We start from the raw sequence: 20,227 nt of genomic DNA, 5'->3' as shown, positions 1-20,227 counted from the left end.
AACTGATTAGATGTACCAACAAAGAGTATAATGGTATTCAATAATCATATGATGATTAATTTTTTTTTTTTTTTTTGTTCAAACAGATATAAAAGAGACATAAAGTTTTCAAGTGTAGATACAATAATCAACTTTTTTTTTTTATTTTTTAATAAACTAAGAAGAATCTCACTGACTTACTCATATTTTTTATTTTATTTTATTTTATCTACACACAAATTTAACATCTCTATTTTTTATTATTATTCTAATCGATTACAACAGGTATTCCTTATATACAAAAATACATTTATTATTCATTTAAAAAAAAAGTGATAATCATCAAAAATCATCAATACATCACATTTGATAATATTAAAAAAAAAAAAAAAAAAAAAAATAGAACGATGTTGATCTTCTAAATACTTAAAAAGGGAAAACCATTGTAACTCAGTTATCGAGTAACAAAAAACAAAAAAGAAGTTCCTGGAGTGAGGTTCGAACTCACGCCACTTTCGTGAATGGATCTTAAGACCATCTCCTTAGACCACTCGGACATCCAGGATTTGTTGAATGTTGTTCTGAAATCAATATTATATGTCCAATCTAAAAATTGGGCTCAAATTTCATTCAAATTTCATTCAAATACCACATAAATGAGTAAAAAAGTGGGTTCATACTTTTCCTCCGTCATTTTTTTTTCTTTTTTCTTTCTTTCCTCTTTATTCCACTTTCTCTTCAATCCACTTTCTCTTCAATCCACTTTATCTTCAATCCACTTTACCTTCATTCCACTTTCTCTTCTTCCTACCTTTCTCTTCATTCTACTTTTTCATTTATTCTACTTTCTCTTCATTCTACTTTTTTTTTTTTTTTTTTTTCATTTATTCTCTTTCCTTTCATTCTGCTTTTTTTTTTATTTTTTAATTACGGTATTATTATTATTATTATTATTATTATTATTATTATTATTATTTTTTTTTTTTTTTTTTTTTTTTTTACCTGTATGCATTCACTTTATACGAATAGAATACTACTGGATACGTAGCAGATACATATACGTACGTAAATCAATCAAATGGATAATGTACATATACAACTGATCAATTAAATGGTTTTACAGCGGCATGGTCAAGTTGGATGAATGTGCAATACGATATTAGGTAGACATGCGATAGATTCAACTAGCTGAATATACGGTTGGATCAATTGGATGAATACTTTATATCTATTTGGCATTGACTAGACAACAAAGGTAAATCAATGGTACAGAAATATCTTTCTAATGGTCTTTTTATGTTTTTTTTTTTTTTTTTTTTTTTTTTTTGGTTTGACTTCTTTCTTATTCGGATTTTCTCATTACCATATAGCATATGTATAGTGCAATCTATTGTATCTTTTTATTTAATAAAGTCATATTCAATTTTTTTTTTTTTATCTTCATGGTCATTATCCTTTTCAATATTCTCAATCATTCTATCGTCACCTATAGTATTCATGATCATACTATAAAAACGTCATTGTCATAGCGTTGTTATCATAGGTCCATCACCACACAGTAATCATTATACTATAAAGCTACCATGATCACATGCATCATCATCATCATCAATAATGTAATATATTATACAGTATTTTCAACAGAGAACGACCAAAATGTTTTCTTTTGCTAATCATCATACTTTCTTCCAAAGAAAAACAATCTTTTCTTTATACAACATCCTTTCCTCTTGCAATCCATTATTATCGTACAAATCAATAAATTCAGTAAGATAAATAAATAAATAAATAAATACTTTATTTCAAAATCAAATACTATATTACACTTTGTTGAGATTATATACAACTATACCATAGATAATACTGTATGTGTTGTGCCAATCTGTTATATGTATTATCCTGTTGTAGGTATCGTACTAACTGTATGTCTCATTCTCTCCTATGTGTATCATCCTGTCGTCTAAACTCTATTGCATCCTTTCTCCAAGGTTTCGCATGTATTATCTATTGATTGGTCCACACTGTTTCCTATTCAAAGAAGAATGAAAGATAGTGAAAAAAAGAGATATTTATAGAATAAAATAAAACACTATTTTCAGATTGATAACATACTTACATTGTTTGTTATGATATGAGAATGGAAGTTGAGCATTAAGGGATCATAAAAAAAAAAAAAAAAAAAAAAAGGTTGAGAGAAGGGCTTAATTATGCTTTACAATGTAACACTGACGATTGGTAGATAAAAGATATTGCTATTTTAATGTATATAATAGATAGTTGTTATAATATATTGGTTGAAAAAAAAAAAAAGGAAAAAAAAAGTAAAAAAAGCGCTTGAATATTCCATCCTTTTTAAACACCATTGGTTACATTTTTTTTTTTTTTAATATCTCCTCCGCGTACTTTTTTTTTTTGTCTTCTTGAACGTTTCTTTTTTTTTTTCAATGAATATTTATGTTTTCTAGTGCACTTATATCCTTGTCTTTGTATCGTTTATCGTGTAGGTGAATGAAGTATTTTTGGTGATTGAACGATGCCTCTGTGATCAGCAATTACTTTTACACCGAACCTGTCAGCAGAAGGAAGAAGTTATGTCATTACAAGGTGTCAACGCTTCAGTCATATCTTTTCACAAGTTGTTACCATTGGTCCTTTTATTGGTAAAAGTATATATACGATGGTAAGCGAACTACAAAGTCAATTTCAATGAGGGAATCTATTGTTATGGTACTTCTTGTCGAACGCTAGCTTTTTTTTTTTTTTTTTTTTAAAGCAACCTTATTTACTAGATCCTTTCTCATTTTTTATCGTAGAGAAAATAATATTGACCATCAAAGTCTTTTCTTTGGATGACATGTGCTCTTGGACTCTGCATCACCATATTGACAAATGAAACTTTCTAGTAAACTTCTCCAGGACGATGACCAGATCAGCCTTTTGATTGGAAAGCGAGAACCAGTGGTATTGATGTCTTGATGGTAGCATAGTTGCCCTTCGATCGCTTCAAGATTGCCAAATATTCTATCAAATTATAATTCAAGACCATATATGCGGGATAGGTAAGTATTCATCCATGATTATTAACTCTATTGTCATGTTTTCCAAAGTAGATTTTTTTTTTTTTTTTTATTCTTGAAATGATTTCCTTAGATTTTTAACTTAGCCGCATGTTTGGCAGCAGTGCATAATAGATTATCGGGATATGTTATGGCTTGATTTATCAACAAGAAAACAAAGTGTCAACGTCGGTATCGATTGGTTGGAGTTCCTCATTCAGACGAAGCAGCTTTTGGCAAAATGGAAACTGATAGTAGTAGATACAGTTTAGAATAGAAATTTAGGATAAATTTTATAATAAAAAGAAATGTAATGTTGTATAAAAGATAGACGATAATATTATTATTATTTTAATTATTTAATTGATCATATGGCATGGATAGGTGACGGATGAAAGAGTTGGATGAATTTGGATGAATCAAAATACTACGACCTGACGCTATCATGTACTCTTTTCAAATAGCTAGAATAAACCAAAGCAAATGGTAAGATGAGACACAAATACGAAAATTTTATTAATAATGGGTCATATTAAGATATATAGTATTCATTTTTTTTTTTTTTTTAAAAAAAAAGTGTAAGAATCAATGAGCGGTATCATGCCAAAATATATAACAAAAAAAATAAAAAATAAAATAAAATAAAAAGAAACTACAACTAGGATTTTTTTTTTTTTAAAAAAAAAAAGATCAAGTAAAAATAACCATAGGAGTGACCGTTTCACGAAGATAAGAACCAAGCATATTTTCATCTTTCAAGTAATCCATAGGGAATTCCACCAGATGCCCATGTACCTTGCTCAACTTTGCTAGAATATCATGTTCTGAGAGAGAGGGATCTGCCACATGTCCATGAGGAATATCCGCCAAAAATCGTCGATGTTGTTCAAATGTATGAATGGTGTCATCTGGAACACATCGAAAGAGATCGCGATATATCAATGTGTTGCGATTTGCTGTGCGTCGCCATATGTTATAATAAAATTGATCAGAGAGTGGATCCATTGCCCGTTTTTCGTCAGATATCATTGGACTCGATGTTGATGATGATTTTTTTGGTGTGCCATTAGTACTATCAATGATTTCATCGTCCTTGTGTAATCTACTGTTGTTTCCTATTGTTTTTAATGATCCATCATCCAAGACTTGGTCAGGTCGAGTTTGTTCGTACTTTTTGATTTCCTCTTCTGTCACTGTTTTCGACCGTCTTGCTCTTGTGGTCGCATTCATGGTCGCGGATGCGAGATGATTATCGTTCGATGTATTATCTTCAAATTCCATCAATTTATCCCAGTCGTTGAAATCCAGTAGTCCCAGGTGCTCCTTCATCAATTGTAATCGTAGTGATAAAGCAAATTTAGAGGCCTTGTACTAGAACATAAAAATAGTCAGCATAAATAATAACATATTATATACTAACAAAAAGGATATATCATCCAAATGTTTACCTCTTTTCCATCCATAACAGTCGTCACAATATCAGTATCTTCTATCAGCATGGCAATTTCAGAATCACGATTTCCAAGTTGAGACCGATCGTTGATATTTGCTATAAGAATGTTAGTAGCATAAATAAATAAATAAATAAATAAATAAAAAAAAATGCATTATTTGAAATAAAAAAATAATCCTTTTCTTCTTTCTTACCAGAACCCACTAATACAATTCGATCATCCACAATGAGAAGTTTATCGTGAATATAAATCAATTCACTAACATAATGTTTGCGATCATCTTCCACTTCATCGTTTTCATTCATGTAGGCATTAGTTTGGAGAGGATCGTTCACCACGGTATCACTAGCTACAGCCGGTTGTAACGTTCTTGATGATGAACTTCCGATGGGTGATGATCTGCGTGTGTCATTGGTTGATGGTGAAGAGAGATTTGATTTTGTTTCATCCGAAACTAGAGCTGACCCGTTTTGTTGTTGTTCTACTACTGTGCCACTATCTGTTCGTTTATCCTTGTTGAATTTGTCTTGTTTTGTAGTTGTGTCCTTTGTAGTGGAGTTTGTCGTAGTAGGTTTGTTTTTGGCCCAGTTTCGTAGACAGTACCATCCAATATATTCCGTGGGATCGATATTGGCTTCCTTAAGCTTTTCCACAATAGAGTTGCCACCACGAGATATAGTAACGTACTGAAAGTGCATACAAGTTCTAATAATAATAAAACAAAGTCATCATTATCAACAATAAATGAAACTAGCAGAGTCAATGAACGAGAAAGGATAATATAAATCATTACCTAGCAGCAGAAGCATCAGAGCTAGAAAGATCACCTTCAAATGCAGGAATCAGAGGAATCAAAATAAAGATCTTGAATTTTTCACCTTTTGCATGAGCTTTTTTGATGCGTTCTACAATAGCTTGACCAATTTTATTTCGGAGGACTTTGTCATATGTAGTCGAACTCACTATTTTGATAATCACATTCATAGAGTTAAGTTCATAAAAACAAATCATCAAATCTATTTTTGAACACTTACCAAAGAACTGGTTTTCAATATAAACATAATGTTTTGCCTTGCTAATACATTCCATATAAGCATTGTAAATTGAATGCTAACAAAAAAAAAAGAAAAAGATGAGTTTGTTTTTATGATATGAATATAATTTAAGGTGATATCTTACCTCTCGTTCAATGCCTGAACTCCATTCGGCCGAACTTCGTAATACTTGAGTTCTACATGTTCCCTTGAATTTGGATTCATCTCTTGCTGCCACATATTCCCCTTTAGGCATTAGGAATGGTACTGTTGATCGATGCATACCTTTGCTTGCCTTCAAAAAGTTCCATCGCTGTACAAAATGACGAGCTATATCTCTTGCTGCTGGTCCAACCTATAATAAGTAACAATATACATATATCAGTTCTTCATTATCCTTCAATTCAGTTCCTTCACTACTTACAACACCAATAGTCATATCATGCCAAGGCATTCTTGCTGTCACTTTTCGGTCCACCAGCGTTAGATCATAATTCACAACTATAAAATAATTTAAAGTATATATAAGTACAGTGATAAATGAATAAAAAAAAAAGTGATTTCATTACTATTTGTAAAATCCTTGACACGAGGATTAGAGTAATCTTGACCAGGGAAAATTTCATATTCTATGCCTTCTGCAGGTGCATCAATCAAACTATGGTCATGTGTATCATAACGGCTAAGTAATAAAAAAAAAAAAAAAAAAAAAAAGAGGTAAGTCCAACTGTTTTCCCTTCCCGTCGACATCTGTTAATATTTTTTTTTTCTTTTTACCCATAACATAAATCTAGTCCACCAATAAAAGCCAGTCGATTATCTACCACTACGATTTTCTATAAGGGATGAAGTTAATATTCAGCATAGAATGAACAAAGGTTTGAGTAATCTAGTACTATCTTTTTTTTTTTTAATGCTACTATTGATGGTGGACTTTTAACTTACTTCATGGTGTGACCAAAATAATACATTGTTGTCAATAGAGCGATGATCAGGATGTCTTTGAACTAATAAACAATAGTAACAATAAAAGGTCAGAACCAGAATAGAAAAAAAAAAAGAAAACCCTAATGCGAGTCAAATTACCAATAATGTTGGGATGAAGATCTTGTAACCATAATTTTGTATGAGCCGAGTTGATTGGAAGAGCCAAAGACATTTCTTTATAAATGACAATATAGATCATCACCCCTTCACGAGCTTTACGTTGTAATAATCTATCCAAACGGAAATCTTGGTTCTTTTCAGGAGGCCGCCTCAAATACTATATATAAATCTAAGATTAGTTACAAAGATGACAATCTTTTTTTTTTTTTTTTTTTTTTTTTTTTTTTTTTTTTTTTTTTTTACCAATTCTGGAGAGAGCCACCAATCACAAATGTAAATTTCGGTTCTTGCAGATAAAATGGCTTCAGCAACAGCATTGAAATGTTCTAATAAAATTAAAAAAAAAAAATTGAAGTTAATGGCAAGATAAAATTGAGAAAGTTTTTTTTCTATGTACCTTCCGCGTCCACAAACCATTTGACCTTGGAATCTTCACGAATGGGAGCAAATGAGCCAAATCGATGATTTTTGACCCATGGACTTTCTTCATGTACCTTAGTGATACCTTCCCGCCATTCATCCACCTGTCGTTTACTGCCTTTGATTTCAATTCTACGAAAGTTGTTGGAAAGTATAATATGGTGATGATATCGTCCAAATATACCGGGTTGTTTATTGGAGACACGGAAGCTTTTATCTAATACCAAAACATCAGTAGGTGAGGTTGATCCAATATCCGTACAGAAAGCAATATATCTACAATATATATATATATATATATAAAATAGTTCTTAATAAATCAATTCCATTTATCTATTATGAACTTACGAATCACGAAGAATCACCCATTCCTTTGCCCAAAGATGAGGCCGAAAGAAGTGACAAAATCGTGGAGTGACAAAATTGACACGATTTTCCAAATAACCTTCCTTGCCTTTCCAACCCATATCTTGTACAATACTGATGGCCGAGATTTCCAAAAATTCACAAATATCGTAGCTAACTAAAATATGACCTCGATCCAATAACTTTCGTAAATATTTTGTTAATTCTCGGCGTCTTTGTAGTGCAATCTCCTTTCGATCCTTTCCACCTTCATCTTCGCGATGTCCTATGTCGTCTCCAAGCAGAGTTTCTTTTGCTGAATTGATCCATGACTGTAATTGATTAGGGAAATTGGGAGGTGCTGGTATATTATCCAAAAGATTCGCCTTGAATTTGAGTGTATAATGTAATGAAACAAAATCAGCAATGGTTCGTCGTATTACCCATTTCACATCACCATATTGTAACTCAATTCGAAATACCCATTGATTGATCCCTTGTGTTTCCAATACTGAATCCGTAATATCCAACTAAAAAAAAAAAAAAAAGAAAGAAAATAAAATTAAGTTATTCCTTCATTTATTATTCCCTTTTCTTTTCAAAACATTACATGAAGAAATTGAAGTAAAATAGGAGGCTAATGAAGATAAAAATAAGATAAGTATCAAATTGATTCTTTTATTATTATTTGAAACTTACGGGTCGTCTACCATGAGTGTCTTTAGAGAGAGCTATAAAAGGAGGATCAAAGAGAGCAGAACAATAAGGAACCAATGATGTTGACGCATCGGTATCCGCTGGTTGACTAGAAGTATGAGGTTTTTGTAGGTTGGCGATGAGTCGAATTTTATCCAAAGTTTTACCCCAGTGTAACCGAGCTCGACCATCAAATAAGTTGTCATTTTGATCTTCATTTTCTGAATGGATACTACTGATATTTTCATCATTTTCTTGTTGACGATGATGATAAGGAAGATGATGTCGAATATGATGATGATGATGATGATGATGTTTGGAGGTAGAATCAGAATCATTGGTAGATGGAGTGGCACCAAGATGAGTAGCTTCTGGTACCGTGATATGAGGAAGTGATGGTGGAGATGGTGAATCAGGTGAGAATGGATGAGCAAAATAATTGGAAGTTGAGTTTTTGTTGCTGTTCATCGTATGATTGGGAGTAGCTGAACTTTCAATAAATGAATTGTTTTTCATATCCATATTTGATTGTTCTTCTAGTTCTTTGGGTGTTGGTAAAGTTGCATCATTGTCTTGTTGGCGTCGTTTCATAGTTCCAAATCGCGGTTCTAGCAATGACATTTCCAATGAACGATTACTGATTGTGTTGTTATTAGTGTTATTATTATTATTATTGTTGTTGTTGTTGTCAAGATCATCACTAAAATCACTATCACCATCATTATCATTGTCTTTTTGTTGAGATGATCGGTTGTAACGAGTATGCTGGGAGTGTAAGGATCCTTCGTTTCCTATGAATGATAATTTGTTTAACATACGTTGCCACTGTGCTCTAGGGTCAAAAGTTGTATCATTATCGTTATCGTTATCTTGTTGTCGTTGTTGAGATGGGCGACTTTTTGGTGAAGCTGGAGATAAAGCATCATCGTCGTTTGGTAAGGTAGTAGACGGAGACTGACCACCAAGATTTATTACAGGTTTATTGACTTGCTCGTTCCTTTTGGCAAAATAACCGGCTGCTTCACCAATAGGATTAGACATCAATTGTGATAAAAAAAAAAAAAAAAGGAAGGAGAAGTAAAATATCGGTAAAACGGGGGGGGGGAAGAACTGTTAAGAGGGGTCAAATAAGAAAAAAGAAAAAAAAAAAAAAGAAAAGAAAATTGAATTTCAGCAGGTATTGTCAAAAAAAAAAAAAAAAAAAACGCGGTGAAGTAATATTTTGGGCATATTGTCATATGGGCATATCAAATTAAATATTTCTTTATTGTGTATCGTTCCACCATGAAGTACTAGAAGAAAAGGGATTATTATTTGTATTGTGGGGAGGGATTACAAAAGGATTTTTGGAGGATATAGGAGAAGTAGTAAAAAACGGGTTTGTATTTGATAAAGATGGACTAGTATTGATATAAAATGGATTATTTGTGTGTTCTTCTTGTTGACCAGCAAGTTCAAGAAAGGATGTATTGGTAGATGAAATAGATTGTAAACTTGGTAATGTTTCAAAAGATTGAGTTGATGGTAAATGATGATGATATTGTTGTTTAGCTTTTCCGTATCCTGCAGTCTAAAATAAATAATTATTAGTTAGTTTTCAGAAATTTGTTGTCCTATTTTTCTATTTACCTCTTCAAAAGATCTTTTTTCCCATTTTTGTCGGATGTAACACTCCAGCTGACTATATAATAATAATAATAACAATAATAAACAAAATCAGAAACATTATAGTTATATATATATGTATTACTTACAATTCATCGTCTTTAAAGTTTAGAGGTAATGGGTGTTTTTCAGGATAAGGATTGACTTGATGATTGACTTTATTATTACCACCACTTTGACGTAAATACTATATAAAATAAATAAATAAAAAAATGAGCTTCTATTATATATATATATATATATATATATATATTAATCTTGACTTTACCTCGATTTGTTCAACAGACCAAGTATCCATACTAAGCGATTTCACCTTTGACACATGAGTTCCCATTTTTCGGTGAAGACTTGCACAACGAATACATAAAAATATACCCAAAGAATACGATGACCAACGTGGATCTATCAAGTAAATAGTTAATATATATATATATATATATTATTGGTATAATATACAAAATCCTACTTTTGGCATTGCAGTCTGCACATTTATCATTCCCAGGAAGTTTCAATAATTCGTTCAATTTTCTTTCATGACGTTCTTGAGTAGCACGCGATTGTTGTTCTCGCATGGACAATATATATATATATAGAAGAGTTATTAGATAAATAAATAAATAGATGGAAAAGGAGAAAATGAAAGAAAAAAGAAAAGAGACAAAATAAAAAGGAAGCGAAAAAGAAAATACCCGCTGACTTTGGAATCAAAACCACATGAGTAGAAATAATTGAGAAAAAAATCTTATTTCATTTTTTTTCCTTTTTCTTCCCCACATTTTTTTTTTTAAATCAACATGCTTCCATTGAATGATGTTACAGTATTTGAAATGGCTGGACTTGCTCCTGCTCCTTTTGCTGGAATGATATTAGCTGACTTTGGGGCAAAAGTCATTCGAGTAGATAGACCCAATTCAACTCATGTAGATTTACTCTCCAGGAACAAACAGTCTATTGCTTTGGATATGAAAAACCCTGCTTCAATTCAACTATTCAAATCTTTAATAACTAAGGCTGATATCCTTTTGGATCCCTTTCGTCCTGGTGTAATGGAAAAATTAGGTTTAGGTCCTTCTGTCTTGCTGGAAATCAATCCTACTTTGATATTTGCACGTCTCAGTGGATATGGTCAAACTGGTTCAAGTTCGATGGCAGCTGGTCATGACATCAACTATTTAGCTATTTCTGGAGTATTGGAGGTGAAAATAAAATAAATAGATAAAAGAATTATAATATACATACGAATAACTGATAGGATCTTTTCCTTTTTTTTTTTTTTTTTAATTAGATGCTTGGTCGTAAAGGTGAAGCTCCTGCTTTCCCTATGAATTTACTGGGTAAGTCAATAATATAGACTTTTCTAATATCTCACTTCTGTTTTCACTTATTTTATAGCTGATTTTGCTGGTGGTGGACTGATGTGTGTGATGGGTATTTTGATAGCTTTATATGAAAGATCAAGATCTGGTAAAGGTCAAATTGTAGATGCAAATTTGGTAAAGAAAGAGAAAAAAAAATGACAAACAATAGATCAATTATTTCCATTCATCTTCATCTTCTTGTCTCTCTTATCATTCTGTAGACATCAGGTACTGCCTATCTCAACTCATTTCCTTATTTGATGCGACAGCAAGGATTGATTTGGTCGGATGAACGTGGTAGCAACATGTTGGATAGTGGTGCCCATTTCTATGAAGTTTATAAAACAAAAGATGATCGCTATATGGCAGTGTAAATGAATTACAAAAAAAAAAAAAAATGGAAATGATAACAAATTCTGAATATTATTTATATAGTGGAGCCATTGAACCTCAATTTTATGCTGAATTGTTACATGGTTTGGGATTAGACAAACAGTCAGACCTTCCTGGACAACTTGAAACCGAACATTGGCCAAGTATGAAAGCACGTTTTACCGAAATTTTTGCAACAAAGACTCAGTTGGAATGGACTCAAATATTTGATGGTACTGATGCTTGTGTGACCCCTGTGTTGTCAACAGAAGAAAGTATTCCTGGATACACTCCAAATTCCCATTCATCGGAACCAAAGCAACACTATTGGCCACGTCAAGCTCTTCCTCCTCATCCCGCTCCTCTTTTATCTCGTACTCCTGCTCGATTTGTCTCTGATAAGCCTACTTTACTCCAAGGTGGTGCTCATTCGGTTCAAATCCTTTCCGACTTTGGACTTACTAGCAAAGAAATAGAATCCCTCATCCACACTGGTGCTATATATGATATTTCTAATTCCAATTTATAATAAACTTGTTTATGAATCTATTTTTTACTCCAGACTGATCGTTATATGATATTTATGTGATGATGTGATGATATATGATGATATGAACAACATGTTGATATGAATGGTGAGAAGAGGACCAGCCAAAAAAAAAAAAAATCTGATGATTAGGTAACTAGAAAAAAAAAATCATTTATTCCAAATAATAACAAAACAACAGGTAATGATGAAAAAACACACACACACAAAAAAAAAAAAAAAAAAAAAAAAACTATTCTATCAAATGTAGATTTTAAGGAGATGTCACAAAGCTCATGTTATCAGCTATAGATGGAGTCATTGGTGTAGATGGTGTTGTTGCTTGTGTTTGAGGGGTGCTACTACCATTTTGTTGACCATTCACAATATAAAACATTGGACAATTCTTGTTTGTCTTCATATGTCCCAGTTGACCACAGTTACCACATCGACGCTTTGTTTATATAAAAAAAAAAGAAATGAACAATATATTTAGAAAAATGTAACTTTTTTTTTTCATTTGTTTTGCCTGTTTGCATTTACCATTGCACCTTCTCCACGCTTTCCTCTAATCAAGCCCAAGACTGGATTTTCAGCCAATCCAGCCTGTTTTGTCAGTTGTCGTTGTCGTCTACGTTCAGCGTTTCGTTTGAGCTTGGCAAGTTGGTCCTGAATACGTTTTTTCATTCTAGCGTTCTTTTCAGCATCGTCTGTTGGTTCTAAGGCTTCGGTGCTATTCAAATGAAGAAGCAAAAATATATTTAGTTCAAACGACCTATTGCTTTCTTTCTTTCTTTCTTTCTTTTTTTTTTTTTTTTTTTTTTTTTTTTTTTTTTTTTTTATTCTCTTACGTTGTAGCCTCCTCTTCAATCATCTGACGTTGTCGTAGATATGACTTGATGACTATTGGATCACGAATGATTTCTTGTTGCCATGTCTTTTCACCGTTGGGTTGTCGCATCAACCTTCGAATTACCAAATGTTTGTTGGGATTATTCATATGGTAACTTGTTCTTGAGCTTAAACTACCAGTAACAGAAATATCATCATCATCAATTTCAGAAGTAGCACGATCGTAACGACGGTAAGAAGGTGTAGCAGGTGAAGGTGACTAAGATTTTGTTAAGAGTAATAAGTAATAAAAAAAAAAAAGGTATATATCAGAACATATCCTCTATTTCTCCTGTTCTCAACTTTTCATTACCATATATGGACTTTGTGGTTCCTGTTCATCAATTTCACTTTCTTCATCATGATCAGACAGAGTAGGTTCTTCCGGGTTTGACAGTGCATCCAATTGAGCCTTCCAGATTCTTGCAATCTATATCAAGAGTGAGTGAATTTTTTTTTATTCCACATTTATATATATATATAAAACTTACTTCTTCACGATAAATCTGTTGTTGTTCAGCTACATTATACCTATGAGCACTTTTAGGCCTTGCTTCAATTTGAGCTAAAGGAATAACGAATAAAGTAAATAAATAAATCAATAAATCAAAATTGAATATGATTAGGGATTGTGACATTTCATTTTATAAATACCTAGTTTTTCTTCGGCAGATTCACCAGCACGTAAAAAGATGTCTTTCATGGATACACGAATAAAACTAAAACCTTCACCACGACCTGTAGGATCACCAGCACCATAAAGTTTCAACATTGCCTTTCCTTGACTAGCATTGATAAAGTTGCGAGTAGAGAACCAGGGAGCTAATTGTTGTTCCACTTCCAGCTTTGTATCACCGTCACCACCTTCATCTTCATCATTGACATCTCCATAACCCAAATCTTGTAAATGACGTTCACCCACCAACATACTTTCATAGAGACATACCATTTCAGGAGAAGCCATTTTCCGTAATTCCTCTTCATCAGGAGGCATACCACCATTACCTCGTGCTTTCCAGTAACCACCACCGCCCACTTTGCTTTGTCGATGGAATTCCAGAAATTCTTTCAATCGTTGTCGAATTTGGATATCAGAATATTCAGGGAACCGTTGAGCTAATTTACTCATCTTGAGTCGATGTTGTGGATTGCGTTTAATCAGTCGATAGGCTACTACTTGAAGTCGATTTTTCACTGTCGTTGTCACCTTACGAGAATGAGGACCTGGTACCTCTTGTACAGGATATGTTTGACCAATAGTGAAGATAGCAGGTATTTCACGAAGAAAATATTTGGACGTCCCTTTGTATGTGCTTTTGACCAGCAAAAAGTCGGAATGCTTTGATTCATGTCTAAATAAAGGTGCCCGAATAAGATTGTTGTATAATACCGTGATGTTCTGTCCAGGTTCTACGTTGCCGAATGTCATGAAGGGTGAAGTATCGCCAATATCTAATACAAATGGTTCACCAATATCATTCTACAGTATATAGATAAATAATATATATATTTTTTTTAATATATCAAGATACGATTAAAATTGTTTTGATTACTTACAGTAGGTATATATTCGTCTTTAGGTTCTGTTTTTCGATAATAATTGATAATCAATGCACCCATGCCAGGATTTGATATGATTGGAGGATGTTCTTCAGAGTATTCCAAAAGTACAAAAGATGATGTATCCTTGAGAGAAATGTCTTTGGTAGTGCGCATAAATTCTGATGATGGTTTCTTCTTGTCTTTCTTTTTGCGTTTGATTGCCTTGACCCTTGAGAATACAATGTCTTCACCGAGAGGAGGTTGGAAAAGAGGTCGATGAAAGGATCGCAGTTCAGCTTTTGTGAGTTTTGTTTTGTACTAGAATAAAAAAAAAAATCAATCAGCGTTTTATGATACACTAAACTAGAATATTACCAGTGCAGGGTGAAGTTTCAAAGCAGGTAAAGCGTGTGAGACGACCAATTCACCCAATGTTTGTCGCACACGAACCAATCTTCCAATATATAGAGAATCGTAGAATTTGTCATTAGATAAGTTGAATCGATTGAGAGGTAGTTTGCTGTGTGGCTCAGTGTCAGTATTATATATGATCGGTATCTATGAAAAAAAAAAAAGATAATAGCGAAGAATGAATATTGTTCGATTCATATCTTTATTTCCTCCTCCCCTTTTTTCTTTATTCTTTGATGGAATCAATTTTACTACCTTTGGTATTGGTCTTGGTAAAGGTTTTCTTCCTTTTTTGACATGTTTCGGTACCACCAGTTGAGCCTTTGTAGCCTCGACTTCTTCGCAATCAAATAGCATATGAGGATCATTCAAATCTAGGTTGATTTTCATGAATTTTGGATCTAATTTTTCACGATCCCATCGAATAGCAGATAACCATGATCCTTCTTCTAATTCGTTATTGGTATGCTTGATTTCCACATTCTATATACAAAATGTTATAAAAGTTTCTAGTTAGCAAACATGAAAAAATGAATATTATTATATTATAATACTTGCCTTATTTTCTTGGTTATCCCTACTGGAGGTTAAAAAAAAAGTGAGAAACAAAGATATATATATAAATGAGTATCCAAACTAGTAAATTCCTCCTTTTTTTTTTCTACTGCTTACCTAAGCATTGATTCATCTTCATCAGATCCCCAAATGATTTGGTCTTCCCATGAATCAAGAACAACAGAGTGATATAACTTGTCATTATCGATATGCTTGACCAAATTTTCCCGCAACTTTTTCTATTGAATATAAATTGTATTGTTTAAGTCACTATAATTATGATATTTCTTTTTCTTTTTATTATTTTTATTATTTTTACCGTTTCTTCATCCGATTCATCCATAGAACTTTGATCACCATCACTATCTGAATATAATGATCGATGAATATCATCATCTTGTACTTCTATATCCAGTTTTCTTCGTTTTGAAGCTGAGACTTGTTCCATTTTCCATCGTAAACGATCAGCCTTAGAGGTACGATTGAAGTAAGCTTGATCATCTCTACTGATCTCATATTCCACACCTTCACCAAATGTAACTACAACATCCCAATTCCAATTATTTTTTTTTTAAAAAAAAAGTCAGTACTTTTATTATTCTTGTCAATATATAAATAAAAATTTCTTACCTTTTTTGGTTGGGCGTAATTTAGAACGTCGTTTGATGTTTGTCATAAATAAATCTGAGAACTTCAAAATCTTGTTCTTTTCAAATGCTGGGAACAATTCCTTGATATCTATTACTTTTTCATCATTTTGTTTTGTTGTTGATGCTTTGATGGCATTAACTAAACTGGCTGGACTTGATGATGGTACATTATAAGCTGTTGCTGTTGTAGGTGAAGATATTGATGCTGTAAGTGATTTAGATGATGGAGAAGGAGGAGCTGACATAAATGAGGGTGAACAAGGAAGTTTAAGAGTAGTGATAGAAGAAGTTGTATTCTTATTTGTAGTCAAGGTAGTAGAAGTAGTGGGAGGCGGAGGAGGTAAAGATACTGTACTGCTATGTTCTTCCTCTTCTTCTTCTTCTTCGTCATAATTGTCGCTAACCATATGAAGTCGTGATCGTGGTAATGTTGATTTTTGTTGTTGAAATATACCCATGCCTCGTTTGTAGTATTTGTCAGAGTAAATCTGATCATCGGGTACTGTTTCGTCAAAATCGGAGTAGTCAACTGCATCGGAAGAATGAACTGTCGGAATACTTTTGGTTAATATTTGTTCAGTGTCCACTGTATCGTCATCGTCGTCTTCGTCTTGTTCTTCTTCTTGATCGCTATCATTATCACCACCAGTATGATCCTTGGAAGCTTTCTCTTGTTGTTTTTCGACGCCTAACCCAAGAGTATCTGAACTGAAGATCTTTGAGAATACGTCCGAATCCACATGTTGTAATGTTTCCCGCAAATCCTATAAATTAATAACAATAATTAGTATTAATAAAAAAAAATAATAGCCTTCATTTATTTCCATTTTTCTTTTTCCTGTAATTTGCAAATGTAAACTTTCACTCTTTTATCCATGTCCACTTGTATCGTCTTTCATTCCGTTTGTTTTGATACTTACTTCGTCTAAATCATTGTCGAGTCGACCATGTTCGTCCACGTTACCGAAGAGATAACCAGCAAGCGACATAACATGCGTCAATTAAAATAAATAGTGTAGATATTATATATAACAATTGTAAAACTAAGTCTTTTTCTTGTTGAAAAATAAGAAAAAAAGAAAGCGAGAAAAAAAAAGGAAAAACTTTTGTAGAATAATGTTGTATTATATGGCGGTTTTCAATTACCGATAACACCTGAATCCAAGTGATGTGACTGGTCGAGAGATTTAAAAAATGAAGGAAAAAAAAGGAATTTGGTAGAAGGTTACTTTTTTTTTTTCTTTTCTTTTCTTTTCTTTTCTTTTCTTTTATATACTTTTTGTTTCACTTATGCCCAGATCACCATCACCTAGACGCCAACGACGTTATCGCGATCTTGATAATCCTGATGAAAGGTCTTCTCGTTCACCATCACCTATCCGTTCCAGACGTCGAAAATATAGTAGGTCTCCATCTCCTAGACGAAGGCGTAGCACTGACCGAAGAGGACGGAAAACGTACGATGATGTAGATGGTAATAAATAGAAATACTTTGATTGAAAATTTAGTCTTTACTTAAATATTTTTTTTTCCATGTTATAGATAATAAACGACATCGGTCAACAAGTCGATCGTCTTCAAAATCACGACGACGAACTTCCCGTAGTCCTAGAAGATATTCTCGCAGTCCCAGGCGATATTCACGTAGTCCAAGAAGGCGTTCACGTAGTCCGAGGAGGCGTTCACGTAGTCCCAGAAGGTAATTTAGAAGAAGAGAACAAAAAAATGAAAGAAAAAAAAGAAAGAGTCGAACTCATATTAATATGAATGACTTTTTTTAAATGATTAATGTTATATAGATCTGATAGTCGACGAAGAACTGGTCAAAAGGAACGCTCACCCTCTATAGATAACAGTAACAACAATAACAACATAAAGGACGACGATGATGAAGAAACCAAAATGATGAAATTAATGGGCTTTGGTGGATTTGATACAACAAAAAACAAGAAGGTAGCGGGTGCAGATGTATCAGCAGCCAATGTAAAAAAACCAATGAAGTATCGACAATATATGAATCGACGAGGTGGATTCAACAGGTAAAGAAAGAAGATAAAAAAAAAATATCTTGTTTATTGGAAGTAATGAAAGAAAAAAAATGAATCAACTAATCTACTATTGATATGTTTGTTTTATAATAGACCTTTGGATCATTGATAGGATATAGGATAGGTAGATAGGATAATGGATATGACTTCTTTTTGTGTTATTGGTTATGCTTTGACTTGACTTTCCTATTTAGAATAGATGATTTTGAATAAAAGTTGTAGTTTTTTTTTTATTTTATTTTGTTTACCATTGATAATCATGACTTCCTTCATATTCCAGTTGCAAGCGTGTTTGTTCAAGTATGCGTTGCTGATATTCCAATTCTTGATGTAATTGTTCTCGTTTTCTTGTCAACTTTCAAAAAGAAAGGGTTAGAAAATTCAATGACGTTAGGATGATAAGAAACTAAATAGTGAATGATACTAATACTTGCCTCCTTTTCCCATCCATAAAGTCTTGCTTCAGCAAGTCGAATCTTCTCCAAATATTCTTCCTTGATCTTGACTTCTTTGTTGTACATTTCCTCCAATAATTCATTCTTCATGACCCTCAATCGATCATCATAATCATCATCACAGGGTAGCAAGGATAGAGGGCGTTGTTTGTTATATTGTTGTTCATATTTCATCCCAAGGCGTTGTAATCGGTAGCTACGATAATGCAAATTGTGTGTCCATGTATTGAATTCATGTAATAAATATTCCATAAGCATTTGGCGCAAGTACACAAAATCTGAATGTTCAACGTTCTCCACTTGAACTGAACCCCAGCTATATTGTCGACCACGGACTTGTTTTCCATCCACTACCACCATATCACGACTACCAATCACACAGAAAGGATATTTTTTCTGGGTCCATTATCATCCAAAAAAAAAAAAAAAGAAAAGTAATTTGTATGAGTACAAAGAAAAAAAAATAAAATACCTATTGATTTTTTATTCTTCCTTTACCATAAATGGCATCTCAGGTCTATGTTCATCAGGATAATCAATGGGATATACTTGGATGGCATTATCTTTGAGACCTTGAAGAACCTATTGCGATACAGTGATAGTAATGATTAACGAATGATGGATGAGAAAAAAAAATACATCATATTTTATTACCTTTTCCTTATAATTCAATCTTTCTTTATAAGTCATGGTATCAGCCTTGGCAATAACAGGTATCAAACTGACCTTACTTGAGAGGGATTGTAGAGCAAAAACATCCAATGCCTTCAGACTAAAAAAAAAAAAAAAAAAAAAAAAAAAAGGTATCTCTTAATTACCATTATTTTACAATATTTTATAAAATTCTTTTATATACTTACTGATGACCGGTAGGATTGATAAAGTAAAGACAAAGATGAACACGAGTATCATATCGATAATCTAGAGGTCTTGGTTTAATCCCTGTTTCGATATCCATGTAAGCATCAAACTGTTCATCAATATATTGAATAATAGGTTCCAAGCTAAAAATAGAAAAAAAAACAAACAAATGAATAGTTAACAACATTTTACTATCACTTTAATAGTTTTTATCATCAACTTACTCTTTTGTACGGTCGAACCTATCACCAAATCCAGGAGTATCAATGACAGTTAATAGCATTTTGATTCCTTCTTCTTCCAATTCTATTATCCATATAATGCAATTAGTTCTTTTTATGTTCATCTTTTTTTTATTTTTTTTTTTATACATACCAAAAGTAACTGGATCAATATTCACTGTAGACTTGTCACTTTGATTAGTTTGTTCCCCATGTATATCAGTTTGGAATAAAGTGTCTATAAATGTTGACTTTCCTAGACCAGTATCCCCTATTGAAGATATATATATATATATATATAAGTATTCCTTTGTAAGTGAATAATCTGTTTTTCTTTTAATTCTTACCGACTAACATTATATTCAATCGGATAGGTTTGCGTTTGGTTTTCAAAAATTGTTGATTTGGTAGTGCATCCAGACCAATTTTTTGATTCAAAGTAGATTGTTTGGCTTTACTAATTTTCCATGGTCCATCAAATTGAAATCCAACTCTAATTATTATATAGAAGAATGATATTAATAAATTTATACAATATTTGAACGATGATCTTTTACCTTTTTTGTAATGCGTGTTCCTAT

General features: G+C 32.6%; 6 protein-coding genes and 1 non-coding gene across 7 annotated transcripts; 2 read left to right on the top strand and 5 right to left on the bottom strand.

Annotated features, from left to right (window-relative positions):
• Window positions 1–462: 462 nt before the first annotated feature.
• BX664DRAFT_t22 lies at window positions 463–544 on the bottom strand. Its single transcript has one exon. It is a non-coding gene; the product is annotated as a tRNA-Leu (tRNA).
• A 3,168-nt stretch (window positions 545–3,712) lies between these two features.
• BX664DRAFT_291778 (uncharacterized protein) lies at window positions 3,713–9,145 on the bottom strand. The gene is made up of 18 exons (XM_051541957.1): window positions 8,730–9,145; window positions 8,448–8,663; window positions 8,095–8,273; window positions 8,006–8,032; window positions 7,399–7,925; window positions 7,028–7,326; window positions 6,874–6,956; window positions 6,610–6,787; window positions 6,469–6,530; window positions 6,301–6,359; window positions 6,093–6,205; window positions 5,948–6,024; window positions 5,669–5,878; window positions 5,524–5,599; window positions 5,283–5,451; window positions 4,683–5,194; window positions 4,484–4,584; window positions 3,713–4,406 (listed from the first exon to the last, which is right to left on the bottom strand). Exons 1-18 carry the CDS (start codon window positions 9,130–9,132, stop codon window positions 3,726–3,728), a joined length of 3,972 nt encoding a protein of 1,323 aa, XP_051402952.1. The 5' UTR covers window positions 9,133–9,145; the 3' UTR covers window positions 3,713–3,725.
• Window positions 9,146–9,841: 696 nt separating this feature from the next.
• BX664DRAFT_258433 (uncharacterized protein) lies at window positions 9,842–10,328 on the bottom strand (the record flags this gene model as incomplete). Its single annotated transcript, XM_051540551.1, has 3 exons — window positions 9,842–9,943; window positions 10,025–10,158; window positions 10,223–10,328. The coding sequence occupies 3 exons, from the start codon at window positions 10,326–10,328 to the stop codon at window positions 9,842–9,844; spliced, it is 342 nt and encodes a 113-aa protein (XP_051402951.1).
• Window positions 10,329–10,533: 205 nt separating this feature from the next.
• BX664DRAFT_324675 (CoA-transferase family III domain-containing protein) lies at window positions 10,534–12,051 on the top strand. The gene is made up of 5 exons (XM_051543892.1): window positions 10,534–10,952; window positions 11,042–11,090; window positions 11,149–11,249; window positions 11,336–11,484; window positions 11,550–12,051. The coding sequence occupies exons 1-5, from the start codon at window positions 10,551–10,553 to the stop codon at window positions 12,013–12,015; spliced, it is 1,167 nt and encodes a 388-aa protein (XP_051402950.1). The 5' UTR covers window positions 10,534–10,550; the 3' UTR covers window positions 12,016–12,051.
• A 228-nt stretch (window positions 12,052–12,279) lies between these two features.
• BX664DRAFT_377911 (uncharacterized protein) lies at window positions 12,280–17,157 on the bottom strand. Its single transcript, XM_051548800.1, has 14 exons — window positions 16,982–17,157; window positions 16,042–16,825; window positions 15,731–15,951; window positions 15,529–15,650; window positions 15,415–15,436; window positions 15,112–15,339; window positions 14,821–15,003; window positions 14,461–14,763; window positions 13,558–14,383; window positions 13,395–13,468; window positions 13,217–13,333; window positions 12,864–13,123; window positions 12,556–12,745; window positions 12,280–12,466 (listed from the first exon to the last, which is right to left on the bottom strand). Exons 1-14 carry the CDS (start codon window positions 17,048–17,050, stop codon window positions 12,287–12,289), a joined length of 3,579 nt encoding a protein of 1,192 aa, XP_051402949.1. The 5' UTR covers window positions 17,051–17,157; the 3' UTR covers window positions 12,280–12,286.
• Window positions 17,158–17,294: 137 nt separating this feature from the next.
• Window positions 17,295–18,347, top strand: BX664DRAFT_324659 (uncharacterized protein). Its single transcript, XM_051543891.1, has 4 exons — window positions 17,295–17,535; window positions 17,604–17,760; window positions 17,861–18,100; window positions 18,203–18,347. The coding sequence occupies exons 1-4, from the start codon at window positions 17,352–17,354 to the stop codon at window positions 18,216–18,218; spliced, it is 597 nt and encodes a 198-aa protein (XP_051402948.1). The 5' UTR covers window positions 17,295–17,351; the 3' UTR covers window positions 18,219–18,347.
• A 58-nt stretch (window positions 18,348–18,405) lies between these two features.
• Window positions 18,406–20,018, bottom strand: BX664DRAFT_291767 (putative cell division protein; the record flags this gene model as incomplete). Its single annotated transcript, XM_051541956.1, has 7 exons — window positions 19,994–20,018; window positions 19,801–19,917; window positions 19,650–19,731; window positions 19,425–19,568; window positions 19,219–19,336; window positions 19,063–19,146; window positions 18,406–18,960 (listed from the first exon to the last, which is right to left on the bottom strand). The coding sequence occupies exons 1-7, from the start codon at window positions 20,001–20,003 to the stop codon at window positions 18,406–18,408; spliced, it is 1,110 nt and encodes a 369-aa protein (XP_051402947.1). The 5' UTR covers window positions 20,004–20,018.
• Between the last annotated feature and the right edge of the window lie 209 nt (window positions 20,019–20,227).

This window comes from Halteromyces radiatus, assembly GCF_025201355.1.
Source record: "Halteromyces radiatus strain CBS 162.75 chromosome Unknown BX664scaffold_2, whole genome shotgun sequence".
In the NCBI taxonomy this organism is placed as follows: domain Eukaryota; kingdom Fungi; phylum Mucoromycota; class Mucoromycetes; order Mucorales; family Cunninghamellaceae; genus Halteromyces; species Halteromyces radiatus.
This window is presented reverse-complemented; position numbering and strand designations above follow the sequence as displayed.